The sequence below is a fragment of the Hydractinia symbiolongicarpus genome, chromosome 4 (assembly GCF_029227915.1).
Source record: "Hydractinia symbiolongicarpus strain clone_291-10 chromosome 4, HSymV2.1, whole genome shotgun sequence".
Classification (NCBI taxonomy): domain Eukaryota; kingdom Metazoa; phylum Cnidaria; class Hydrozoa; order Anthoathecata; family Hydractiniidae; genus Hydractinia; species Hydractinia symbiolongicarpus.
In genome coordinates this window covers 6,176,879-6,188,813 of record NC_079878.1, presented here as the reverse complement: position 1 = coordinate 6,188,813, position 11,935 = coordinate 6,176,879, and the positions used below count along the sequence as shown (strand labels likewise).

The 11,935-nt window shown below is 33.6% G+C and overlaps 2 protein-coding genes across 2 annotated transcripts; both read left to right on the top strand.

Moving 5' to 3' along the window:
- The first annotated feature begins 1,722 nt into the window (after positions 1–1,722).
- Positions 1,723–3,890, top strand: LOC130642188 (uncharacterized). Its single transcript, XM_057449274.1, has 4 exons — positions 1,723–2,845; positions 2,950–3,045; positions 3,441–3,608; positions 3,705–3,890. The coding sequence occupies exons 1-4, from the start codon at positions 2,660–2,662 to the stop codon at positions 3,888–3,890; spliced, it is 636 nt and encodes a 211-aa protein (XP_057305257.1). The 5' UTR covers positions 1,723–2,659.
- Positions 3,891–6,071: 2,181 nt separating this feature from the next.
- LOC130640971 (chymotrypsinogen A-like) lies at positions 6,072–10,712 on the top strand. Its single transcript, XM_057447592.1, has 9 exons — positions 6,072–6,213; positions 6,527–6,625; positions 7,632–7,748; positions 8,052–8,087; positions 8,658–8,756; positions 9,016–9,060; positions 9,137–9,337; positions 9,540–9,755; positions 10,329–10,712. Exons 1-9 carry the CDS (start codon positions 6,159–6,161, stop codon positions 10,664–10,666), a joined length of 1,206 nt encoding a protein of 401 aa, XP_057303575.1. The 5' UTR covers positions 6,072–6,158; the 3' UTR covers positions 10,667–10,712.
- Positions 10,713–11,935: the final 1,223 nt, after the last annotated feature.

The window sequence follows — 11,935 nt, the reverse complement described above, 5'->3', positions numbered from 1 at the left end:
ATTGTTTAATTTGAAAAGAGAAGCTTCCTTATTCTAGAACTTCTTGTAGCAGGTCCGTACAATAATTTTGCCAATTTTTTTTATATCTGCATTAGCAGTGACAACCAACAATAAGATTTTATATTTGAAACTTTCGAATTTACAAAAATTTTTAACCCTCGGTAACTTCAAGAGAAGACACTAAGACAAACCAATAAACAAACATTGATTATAAAGATGTTGACTAAACTAAAAACATGAAAGAAAAGTAGAACCAGAACTGAAAAGTTGTGTATCGACTTTTATTTAACTTTTGTAACAAACACAGTTCTTTTAAGTACAATTATGTTTTTCTTTTTTTTTTTTTTCTTTATACCATCATAAAAACGAAAATTAAAAAAATAATCATTCCAAATTTTCAGCCAACTTTTTGACAGAAAGTTTGTCGCGGTTAAAGTTTTTCGGATTACTGTTTTGAACAATCAAAAACAATCCAATTTTACAGGTTGTTTTATCACCAACATACAAATTTTGGTATTTTTATTCTCCCATGTATAATAAAATTGTTCCTATTAGAAAATAACTATGTAAAACGGTGTGTAACGTGATCCTATCCTCTAGCGTGATCACCTGAAAATAGAAGCTCACGTGATTAGAGATTTTCCCATTACATTTGACTAAAAATACTCTCGTACCATGTGTTATTTTTTTGCACAATATAAATGCGAGGTCTGGATTATGAGTTGCTCATTTTGTTGACAAGGTGAAAGTAATTGGAAAAATTAAAAATGTTTTTAGCAAAATTATTTTACATTGGTAAGTTTGAATTTAATTACTTAACTTTGTTTTGTCAAAATTATTTGGAGACAAAATTACATGGAGACAAAATTACATGGAGACAAAATTACATGGAGACAAAATTACATGGAAACAAAATTACATGGAGACAAAATTACTGTAGAAATGTTTAAAATAAATGAATTTATAACTTTAAGTTGGAGAAAGAACAACAGAGGTTTAACGAACTCCAATTCGTCTCTTTCGCTCTTCTTCATTTCATTGATAACATTGCAAACTATATAAAAAATTGTGTTGAATAGATTAAAAGACTTTGGACAATATTGTACGCAATTAGTTGTACAAATTGATATATTCTTGTACAAGATATTGTGATTACAGATATAACCACGATGTACACCATATTTTGACTTTTTTAAAATCAAATCAGTTTTGGCTTGAAGAAATTAGTAGCAGGTTCTCACTGAATCAATTTCAAAAAAATTTAATACCTCCTTTGTTTTTTGCGCATTTAAGCATTATCGAAACAAAAGTGTGAACTTTTTGTATATAATGGCACACTAGCAAGTACAATAAATTATACAATAGTTGGTACAATTGGAATTTCAAATGAAACATGTTATCCTATAAACATTTTCCCTTCTAATTTTCCGCACATTACAGGAATGGCTATACCTGTATGACAATAAAATCACAAAACCACTGTCAAAATTTGTGTTTTCACGACAACGGAAGAAAACGTAACCATGGTGCTAAAACTTTGTTTTCTTTAAATACAATATCATTTTATGCCGCATAAACATATCTAACATATCGTTTCTAACCAAAATCCGGCTGACTTTCTAAATAAAGAATTCACACAGTAAGTAAAAGAGGTATCCGAAATTCGTGTTATAATTTTTCATTCTTCTGTGTAGAACTACTTTTAAACATAAGAGATTTTATGTTGGGGAGTGTCACCTTCTAAGGAAGAGCAAAGTGGGGAGAAAAGAGAAAATAATAACTTGTTTTGAATCATTAACTTTAGCATTAAGAAAGTGTAACGAATCCTTAATGTTATGGTGTGAAAATTTTATCTGGTTGCCAATTTGTAATTAGTTTCTGTGTGTTTTTTTGTCGTTATAATTTATTTATTTTACTTGGGTGGCGTGATCATTTTTTTTAACAACTTTTCCTTTTTGTGATAATAACGTGATCGTTCAAGCTATTTTCAACCAGAATATACCGATATTGCTTTTATGATTCATTGCTCACCAAAAATAACTTCTGACTACTGAAGCAAACGTTTTTTTACTACATTTAAAACTACTAGTCGTTAGCCCGTTGAAAATCCACGGGTTCGCCCGTCCTTTATATACCGCATCGCGTGCTTCTCGCTATTGCGCAGCTAAGCTACCATTTTGCGTGTCAGACAGCCGGACGGACGGGCGGACAGACGTATACGGGCATTATAATATAGATAAAGAAAATAAAGTAACTATCAATTAAGACACTATAAATTTATTATATTTCATGTTGCAAATCAATGTGCCTTGATGCAATAAAAGAACTGCAACGCCTCAAGTCACTTTCCTTGAACTGTGCACCCCTTTGAAGGCTTTGTAAGGGTGTGACGCTAAGAAAAACGAATCCTATAGAGCATACATTATAAGATAGCAAATGCAAAGTGTAATTGTTTGTAACCTAAGTACCAACCTCGTCCCAGAATTATTATTCCTCAACGTTACTGCGCTTTAAGTAGTTAGCGAAATCACCACTACCAAGGCAAAATGTCCTGGAGTCGAGCTTGTGTTGATATGCAACGTTTTTATTTTACATTTTGTTTTAGCTACATTATATTTGTTTGCCAGTTCATACAGCCTCAATAAAACGGATAAAAGTGATGAACGTTTTTATTTTACATTTTGTTTTAGCTACATTATATTTGTTTGCCAGTTCATACAGCCTCAATAAAACGGATGAAAGTGATGAATATTCTAACGTTTGCCCATTTAAACGAATCATGGACCACTTGTTTATTGATGCTGAAAAGAGCTTACTTGCTGTAAGACATTTAAAAGCGAAACTGGTGAGTCTCCACTCCAGTGCTTCTGGATTTAATGTCATAGGATGTTTCTTCTGTTTCTGTTAACTTTTGCCTTCAATTTATACAGCGTTATTTTTCTTTTATAGGTTGATGGGTACAGCTTTAAAAAGAATAGAGGAAGAAAATCCTACAAATTAACTTCAGTGTATGTTCAGTCCATGAAAATATTCCAAGACTTTGATGTAAATATATCTTGTTTTGTGTTAAATATCTTAAATACTTCAGAGTAAAATTTTCTAGGAAATAGAGTTAGATACCTACATCAGATCTTTAGAACAAAACTTTTAAATTCTCCTCACTCTTTGAAATAGAAATAAAACCAATCTTTAGATCACTAAAGTTATTTTTTAGATAACCTCAAACCACCCTAAAGGCAACTGAACCACTCTTTAAGTAATTAGAACCACTGTTTATATAACTGAACCACTCTCTATCTAACTGAACCACCCTCTAGGTAACTAAAACCACTGTTCCTGTAACTGAACCACTTTATATGTAACTGAACCGCTCTCTATGTAACTAGAACCACACTTTAGGTAACCGAAACCACACTATAGGTAGCTGAAACATTGTTTAGGTGACTGAAAGAATGGATTTTGACTCAAATGTCGTGAGTGAATATTTACAAACATTTCACAACATTACGAGACACCAAACGAAGTCAACCTTACCTTATCTGGTGGAGATGAAGAAAGTTATAAAAAGATTATTTATACATAAATATCAACTGGAATTAAGGAAAAAGGTAAGTTGTAAATTTAGAACTAGTTCAAAAATGACAAAAAAATAGTTAAATTATTCGATACAAAGCTGATCTTAATATACTATGATTTCTTTTCAGCAACTCCTAAAACCCCCATGCCTTGGGAGAGAATACCATGTGAAATTATGGCGAAGATTTGTTCCGAAGTTTCATGCATGCTGTAAAAATAAATCAGATCAAGTCCTAAGGATTGTAGAAGATGTCGAGATCATTTTCACGATTAGGAAGTCTTGGCTTTTTATGAAAGGAGAAAGCAACTACTGACTGTACTAAATTATGGATGTGTTAACAAACTTAATGTAAATAACTAACGAGCTGGATGCTCATTTAAAACTGAGTGTTTTCTTTAAAACTGAGTGTTCTCTTTTGTGGAAGTAAAACAAATTCAGGTGAATAATAGATATAAAACATAGCTATGGTTTACTTATCCGTTTTGATATCTTCATTTTTTACCCAGGATTAGTCTATTTGGTTAAATTGACAGACCTTAATAGTGGTAATAGTTACCAGCATTGAGAATGATTCTTTTACTAAATTGCAAGGCAATAACAGGCTTTTTGCCCCGTAATTAATGATGTTAAAATAAGCGTTTTGTGAATATTAAGAGCTATTTTACTAAAAAACAAAAAATTGTGTACATATACTTTTTGTACGCAACAATAAAGCACTACCGTATTTTCCCTGATAAGAAACTCCGGAAATACTGGACCCACTACTAATAGTAGCCCTCTCTTAGAGGTCTGTTGTAGAGATAAAAAACTCACTCAAATACTAGCTTTCTTCTAATTGTAGACCACTTTCAAAATGGTGTCAAATTAATTCGTTCTATATTAGAAACAAGCGTCCACAACTGTGCGCTAGAATAACTGACAATTGACGTGGAGACGGAAATTAACTCGTTGATATTTAGTAAAAATTTTTACATAGAGTGAAAGCAAAAATAAAAAGTTTGTAATATCGAATGTTTTTATTTCATTTCCCCTCCCAAACCTAGGAATAATAGAATTCTAGGAATAACAGACCCCCTCTTATACTGGCCTCCTTCTAATTATAGCCCTTTCTTAGAGGTGTCTTCAAGTAATTAGAAGACGGGTCTATGTTAGAGGAGATTTGGTATAAGAAAATTATAGAAAAAGAGAGGAAATATTTATAATGTGACCACGTTTACAATCTAGTGAGGAAGGAAGTTTACATCATTGTTACAGCTTCCATGCTGTTTAAATAATTATTTTTAAACATTTTTTATTCTTTTAACATTTTACACAAGCAAATAACTTTAACAAAAACCATAAGTACACATTCATTACACAGGCGTGTATGCATGAAAGCCTTACTATTCTTTACTCTTCGTTCAGCAAATATTGTGAATCGTCCTCCCTCTCTATGCATCAAAAGACAAGAAATTTTGTAAAATAGCCTGTTTATTGGATAAGAAAATGTGATTATATATTGCCGAGTCTCATTGTTAAGCAATTAAGGGAGTAAAAAGTTTGTAACCCCCCCCCACCCCCAAAGTATTGAAACAGGGTTTTTCCATCTCACCCGCCCCTTCCACTGGCTCTGGCTTTTAGTAAATGTAAGCAAAGCAAATTGAAAGGGAATTAATAAGAATTTTAGAGAGTAAAAAAGTTGCAATTCAATTTACCGCCAAAAGATAACATGTTTCTTTTTATGCTGATGCACCCAAAAGTGGCAGGATGGTGACTAGAAACATAGGGAATTTGTTTTTATTAGAAATTCGTCGTCCTGTATGTACTTTCCCTGATAAAACTAGATATCACTTTTTTGTATAGACGAGACTGTTTACTAGTAATGAACTTCTGCGGTCATGAATATTTTTTCTCAATCTAACAGTTACTTTGACAGTAAACATGACTTTGTGTTGTCGTTTCTTGCAAAATAATAGTTTTTTCATAATAGAATGACTGATACAAATGATTTCATATTTTGGCACTCTTTAATGCTCAGAACACTGTCATGTTTGCACTCATTATTCAGTAATGAATATAACTAATGGCTAAATCGGAAAGACATTTGCCATCATGATTTTCCGCGCTGTCTGCTTGTACAATCTACATTGTTACGAAATTAAAATAATTTTTCACAACAAAAAAATTATAAAAAATTATAATTTTTGAACTATATTTGTCCACTGAAAGGAGTTTTTGCAAGCTCATTTCTTAACGTTTGTCTTAATTTTCTGTTCCCAAATTTTCCACGTCGCTTATAAACGGATTTGTGAATTTCATGGCATAATTAAAATGACTCATTTATTAGATAGACAAACTCTCGCGACTCTCGCGACTTTCGCATCAAGGATTAGGATATGCAGTCTGTTAAAGTTCCGTGAACTTAATTGAACGGCGTGCTTTTCGCTAAAGATCAGAGACACGCTGTGTCAATTATTTGCGTGTTTGCACCTATTGCAGAATCAGCTGCACCCATTATCTTCAAAACAAAATCAGCTATATATAATTGTTGTGCTTATTAGAACCATACATTGACGGAACAACTAGTTGGAGCATAGTCAAAATGGGGAAAGTGTTACTGGCTTTTGTCGCATGTTGCGTTGCTCAGGGAATCTTGGGTATACTTTTTTACTTTTTCTATAAACGCGATCATTAGGATGGATGCCATGTAATACCTTAGAGAACTTATTTCGCCAACATTTGCGAGTTTACCTTAATTAGTTTAATTCTTGCACAATCTTATTTTAAAAAACAATCGACACAAATATTTCCCTCTACTTTACCTAGCAGCTAACTTTATAAATTGAGCGTAAAAGGAACCTCCTATTTTGTTACTAAGTTGTAAATAATACGTTATGAAATGACCAAAATAGCGATAGACGTACAAAAACGAAGAGCAAGGATTAAGGAAACATTACTGTAATTTTTCAGGTTGCACTGATCATGCTGATTGCAGCAAATACAACAAATCGATTTGTTATCATTCTTGGTTGAAGACGAACTGCAAAAATAAATGTGGATTGTGTACAGGTATGAACAATCGTAATGAGTTATGCTTGCCATGACGTTATTTTAGAGGTGAAAACAAAAGGTTCAGCACCTCTCTGAGTTTTGTCTTTCCTAAATGTTGCTATCCATCGATCAGAGATTAATGGTTCTTACTGTGCTTATCAATGATTTGTTTCTTAATTTAATATTGGCAGGTAGAACTTCTAGAATTTTTAAATTTGCGTTTTTTTGTTCACGCTGATGGGTTAACGGCTGTCGGCATTAATTAAGGGGCTATAAGACGTTTTTTTTTAACACTGACACCTTTAGACACGCTCCGGTAAATGTTTTTACAGAAAGATTGCGGGATGTAATTCTTCTTTTTGGTAAGGTTACCCAGGTTACTCGACATTTTTGTTACACTCAAGCATTGTATGAGCTTTAAGTACGCTTTTCGTTTCAAAAAAAAAACACTATGCTTGATAGAAATATCAGGCTATGTTTTAAGTTAAAAACTATGAGTCTATTGTAATAAAAATAATGACTAGCCTGGTTATAATTTTTTGGTATTTTTATGAACAAATAGAATTAGAAATTAAATTAAGTTTTTTCGAAATGTACCAATTGTTTCTTTAAGTTATTAAAAACAGAATCAATTATCATGCCTATTCATGCAATTATCCTAATACTAAAAAATGCTGTAATATGTACAATATGGCTTCCTCACTCTTTCAAGAAATAGCGTAAGAAGCTTCGAAAGCACTGTTTTCTCCATTCTATCACAATAAAATTTTGAAATATGATTACCGTTTGTGTAAAAAATTTTCTAAAACACAATTGTTGTCTAACCTTACTAGTTACATCACTAACAGCTGCATTTTAAAAATCATATTGTCGACTCTGTAAGTTCCAATGCGAGGGGATATTGGGAAGAAGTGTCGTGAAATCGACAGGCACTATTGCAGCTTAAAGTTGCGAAAAAAAATAAGCATCCTCAAGCTGTAACGAATTATAAAAAACACGGATGTACAAACTATCTCTTATTTAGCTTCCACATGTAAAGACTTGGTTACTACTGGACAGTGCCAAAATTACAAAGGATTGTGTGGCAAGAACACTTGGGTTGACATAAACTGCAAGAAAACTTGTGGCACGTGCGCAGGAGGTTGGTAATGTATTTCGAAACTGAATATTCAAGAAAATTGTGATAGGAAAAAAGAATGGAAAAACTTACCAACTAGGAGAGTCAGATTTACTAGTTTCAAAATGAGAGCCATATTGCGATTCATCATCCCGCAAGGCATTATAGAATAGCCGTTCCGGTCTACTACGTGCTTTTCATTAAAAGCTCCAAACCAATCGGAATGTACAAAACTCACATTGCATAACCTGAGATGGTTCACAAGTAGTTTTCTGTATTGTTTTACATGCAAACTCAGCATTCATTTATTGAATTCAAATGTTTTAGGTGCCACTACACAACCACCAACGAAAAGTCCGACAGGTAATTCATTCTTTTGTCGCCAACTTTGCATTTTATATCAATTTAAATACACATGGTTTAACGAAAATAACTTCGCAGATTTGAATAATTTGATAATTATTAGGGGAAAATGTAACTAAGTGAAACAATCTAAGCAGTAAACTTAAATAAAATGTAAAAGATGCCGAAAAGGAAAAACGAACGTTGAAATACTATATTTAGCCTGTGGAAACCTATTTATAACACCCGTATGCGTCTGGTTGTCACGCAAAATGGTTACCGCAGTAGCGAGACATACGAATTGCGGAGAATAAAGGACGGGTGAACACGCGGATTTTTCCACGGGTCACCGACTAGTATCTTAAGGAATTTGCCTGTCCTACCCATTTTCCGTATCGGTATTTTGCGTATTTAATTACGCTTGCATGAAACAATAAATGACTGTGCAACAGAGAGGGGGGAAGGTTGGCCAAACCATTTTACGGGCATTAATTATTCAAAATTCTTTCACAAAGCAACAATATGGCAGTTTTTATGTACTTTACCTAAATTCTACTGACTAACTTATACTCAACTTCTTTTCTGTTTCAGCATGCACCGATAACTCTTACTGTAAAAGATATCAACAATCACAATGTAGTCATGCTTGGTTGAAACAAAACTGTAAAAACAAATGTGGTTTATGCACAGGTAAAAAAAATAAAATTAAATTGTTTGACCGAAACATGTTGCTACTACTGAAAACTGTTTGGCTGAATCTTTTTATGTTAATATTTTGCACAGTTGAATTAATACACTTGTCGCATAATCTAACCATTCAAATAAAAATCTCAGCGTGATATTTACCTGCTCATTTATCAATTAAATTATTATGCAGCAATATGCAGCCTTAAAGAGTTCCTGACATTGCAGTAAAGGACAAACTGACGTATCTGTGCTTTTCTTTTAGGGGCGAAAACGCAGACACCCACTCAAGGGCCAACTGCTGCTCCAGGTAATTTTATCCGAATCTTAAACACTTTTTCGTAGTAAGTAAATAGCTGTAATTGTTTTTAACAATTTTCCTGCAGGTAGCTGCGGCATTCCATCTATTAGCCAAAGTCGAGTGATTGCGGGCGAAAATTCAAAACAAGGTCAATGGCCATGGCAAATTGCAATGTTGAAAAACGGACGATTCTCTTGTGGAGGTTCCTTGATTTATCCACAATGGGTTGTTACAGCTGCTCATTGTGTGCCAGGTGCACGAGCTTCTACAATAAAAGTAGTGCTAGGTAAGAAATTCAGATGGTTTAAGGTTATAATAAACACATTTTTGTGTTATTTCCTCTTTGGCAAGCATTACATTCTCTAACGAAAGGTATCTAGTTAGTTTATTTCTCTTTTTTGATTTCTAAAATCTAACTAAACCTGCATGCTAACTATAGGAGAAGTGGTTTCCATTATGTCTTAATAGAGACTTTATGATACAAACAGGAGACCTTGTTCGTGACTCGAATAGTGGAACAGAGGAAACAATACAAGTCGAAAAAGTGATCTCACATCCTTCCTACAACAAACCCACTCGTTTCAATAATGATATTGCTCTGCTTAAATTATCAAAGCCGGCAAAATTAAGTCAGCACGTACGTACAGTGTGTCTGCCCAACCAAGGAGAGGAAGTTCCGGTCGGAAGCAAATGCTACATATCAGGTATTTCTACAGATTTTATTTTTTAAAGTAATTTGTTCAAAGTACTCCGGAAATGGTATGCAGTTTAAAATCTTGGCTAGTATTACCCTCATTTTTTTATTTCGCCTGCCATTTATTGGAATGACTTGAAGTTAGATATTTATCAAAACAAATTTTGTTACACCTTTGATAAGGCAAGTTTAGTACCAACATGACACAAGGAAATGTCTCGTAAGCAAATATTGTAAAGTACTATCCAGCTAACTTTAAATAAAACTGAGAACTTAGGGGATAGCTAGCTAGATACTTTGTGATTATAATTATGTGCATATCATTCAAGCTACAATCTTAGATAAAATATGTATGAACTTTACAATTTCTCACTTTCCTCACTGTTTAAGGTTGACTTTTAAAGATTAACCATTGTCATGACTTCATTATGATTGTGGGGAAAAGGTGGACCAAAATGTAATACTTGTCCGCTAATTTATCTCCAAAGTTCTAGGTTTTCAAAGCATATTGCCTTCGTGTTGCCAGCAGCTACAATTTTATGTAAATACTAAGCATTGAGTAACAAAGATATATTTTAAATAGGTTGGGGAAAGATTGCACATCCTGGCCGATCAACCAACAAACTACAACATGCAAGCCTAGCTATTCTCAGTAAAACAGAATGCGTGTCACGCAACAAAAAATACGGTACCATAACCGATCGCATGGTATGCGCCGCCAACAAGGCTGGGAGTCGACAATCCGGCTGCCATGGTGATTCAGGAGGTCCTTTTGTATGCCAGCAACCAAACGGAAGCTGGAAATTACATGGTGCTGTTAGCTGGGGTTCTCCTAGGTGTGATATTAGCGATGCAAGCACTGTTTTCGCTAGAGTGTCTCAACTTAGAAGTTGGATTGATCAAGAGGTTAACAACAATTAAAAATTGTAGCTGTAGTATTTTTAATAAATAAGATCACGCAATTAAATGTTTTGTTTAGCCGCACCCGTGAATACATGTTAATAAACAGGAGGTTTTCATCACGGACATTTAATTTGATAAGTATAAGAAATTATGCGCGAGCAAAATGGTGCTAATCATTCCTGTTTGGGTCGGAATTTTTAGTCTCAAAAGGTGATTACATGGAGATATTCAACTCGGGTTGAAATTTCATCCCGCCTTTAACTGAAAATCCGTTCACATTGGGAATTGTAATTGTATGAAGAATATATAATTACGGTTCAGGGCAGAGTAACTGCGCTAGAATTTTCGGGCCAGAGCAGTATGTCATGTAATCCCCAAAAAGTTTCGTGAAGTGTGCATTGAAAAATTTTGAGATAGCAATATCAATAAAAAATGAGATGTTTGTATTTGTGTTTTTTATTTTTTTTTAAATGTATATATCACCCAGTTTAGTTTTCACTTTTTCTAAAAAAAAGGTTAGTTTGTATAAAACTTCTGAATTTACAATTAAAATTCGTATAGTAGTTGTTAAAAATATTTTTTTTAAAGTTTGGTAATGTGTTGGATAATAGTCACCTTTTCTACCAATTTTTATTTTGTTTGAAAAAGCATTTTCCGCTAATAAAATCCCGCGCTACCACATTCTTCCCAATTGTTTCCAATTGTTTGAAACTTAACTTGTCTTCCATATTCCAGATGTTTAAGCTCGGCCGAGTTGAAAAATGATTAACCTGGGTTGAGATCATGCTCGAATCTCCATGTAATAGCAACACGGTTTCCAGCCTGGTCCTGAGTCAAAATTTCAGCGCGGGCTATAATTCTCCATATATGGGTATTATTTATCGAAAAATAGTCAGTGGTTCTATTTGTGGTGGGTGGTGCGCCCTTTACGCCCGAGAAAGGTGGGGATGGAGACCGATCATGATTAAAATTAGATTATTAGTATCAACAATGTGTTACTAAGTGTGTTAAACCATAGCCTTGTGATCATGGTTAAACTTAAACTGTACCAAATTAATTTTATACGTAAACAAAACGACACGAACATAATATGTCAGCTACAATTAAAATAAAGCCATTTTATGCTTATGGATTAAACTGTCACTAAAATTGATCGTGTATGTCAGGCTTTACAACGCTCGTGTATTTTAGGATTTAACTTTAATAAAAACTTGAGGACAATATTTAATTTTCTGGCTTTTGACAATGGAGACTGTGGAACGCAGTTGTAGATAAAAATTCTGAATA

What these genes read in the sequence shown, in the direction of transcription:
- LOC130642188 (XM_057449274.1), top strand. Translation starts at nt 2,660, where the DNA reads ATGAACGTTTTTATTTTACATTTTGTTTTAGCTACATTATATTTGTTT. An exon ending in GACATTTAAAAGCGAAACTG is followed by an intron (nt 2,846 to 2,949) that starts GTGAGTCTCCAC and finishes TTTCTTTTATAG; the next exon opens with GTTGATGGGTACAGCTTTAA. An exon ending in AAATATTCCAAGACTTTGAT is followed by an intron (nt 3,046 to 3,440) that starts GTAAATATATCT and finishes AACATTGTTTAG; the next exon opens with GTGACTGAAAGAATGGATTT.
- LOC130640971 (XM_057447592.1), top strand. Translation starts at nt 6,159, where the DNA reads ATGGGGAAAGTGTTACTGGCTTTTGTCGCATGTTGCGTTGCTCAGGGA. An exon ending in TTGTGGCACGTGCGCAGGAG is followed by an intron (nt 7,749 to 8,051) that starts GTTGGTAATGTA and finishes CAAATGTTTTAG; the next exon opens with GTGCCACTACACAACCACCA. An exon ending in TACAATAAAAGTAGTGCTAG is followed by an intron (nt 9,338 to 9,539) that starts GTAAGAAATTCA and finishes TGATACAAACAG; the next exon opens with GAGACCTTGTTCGTGACTCG.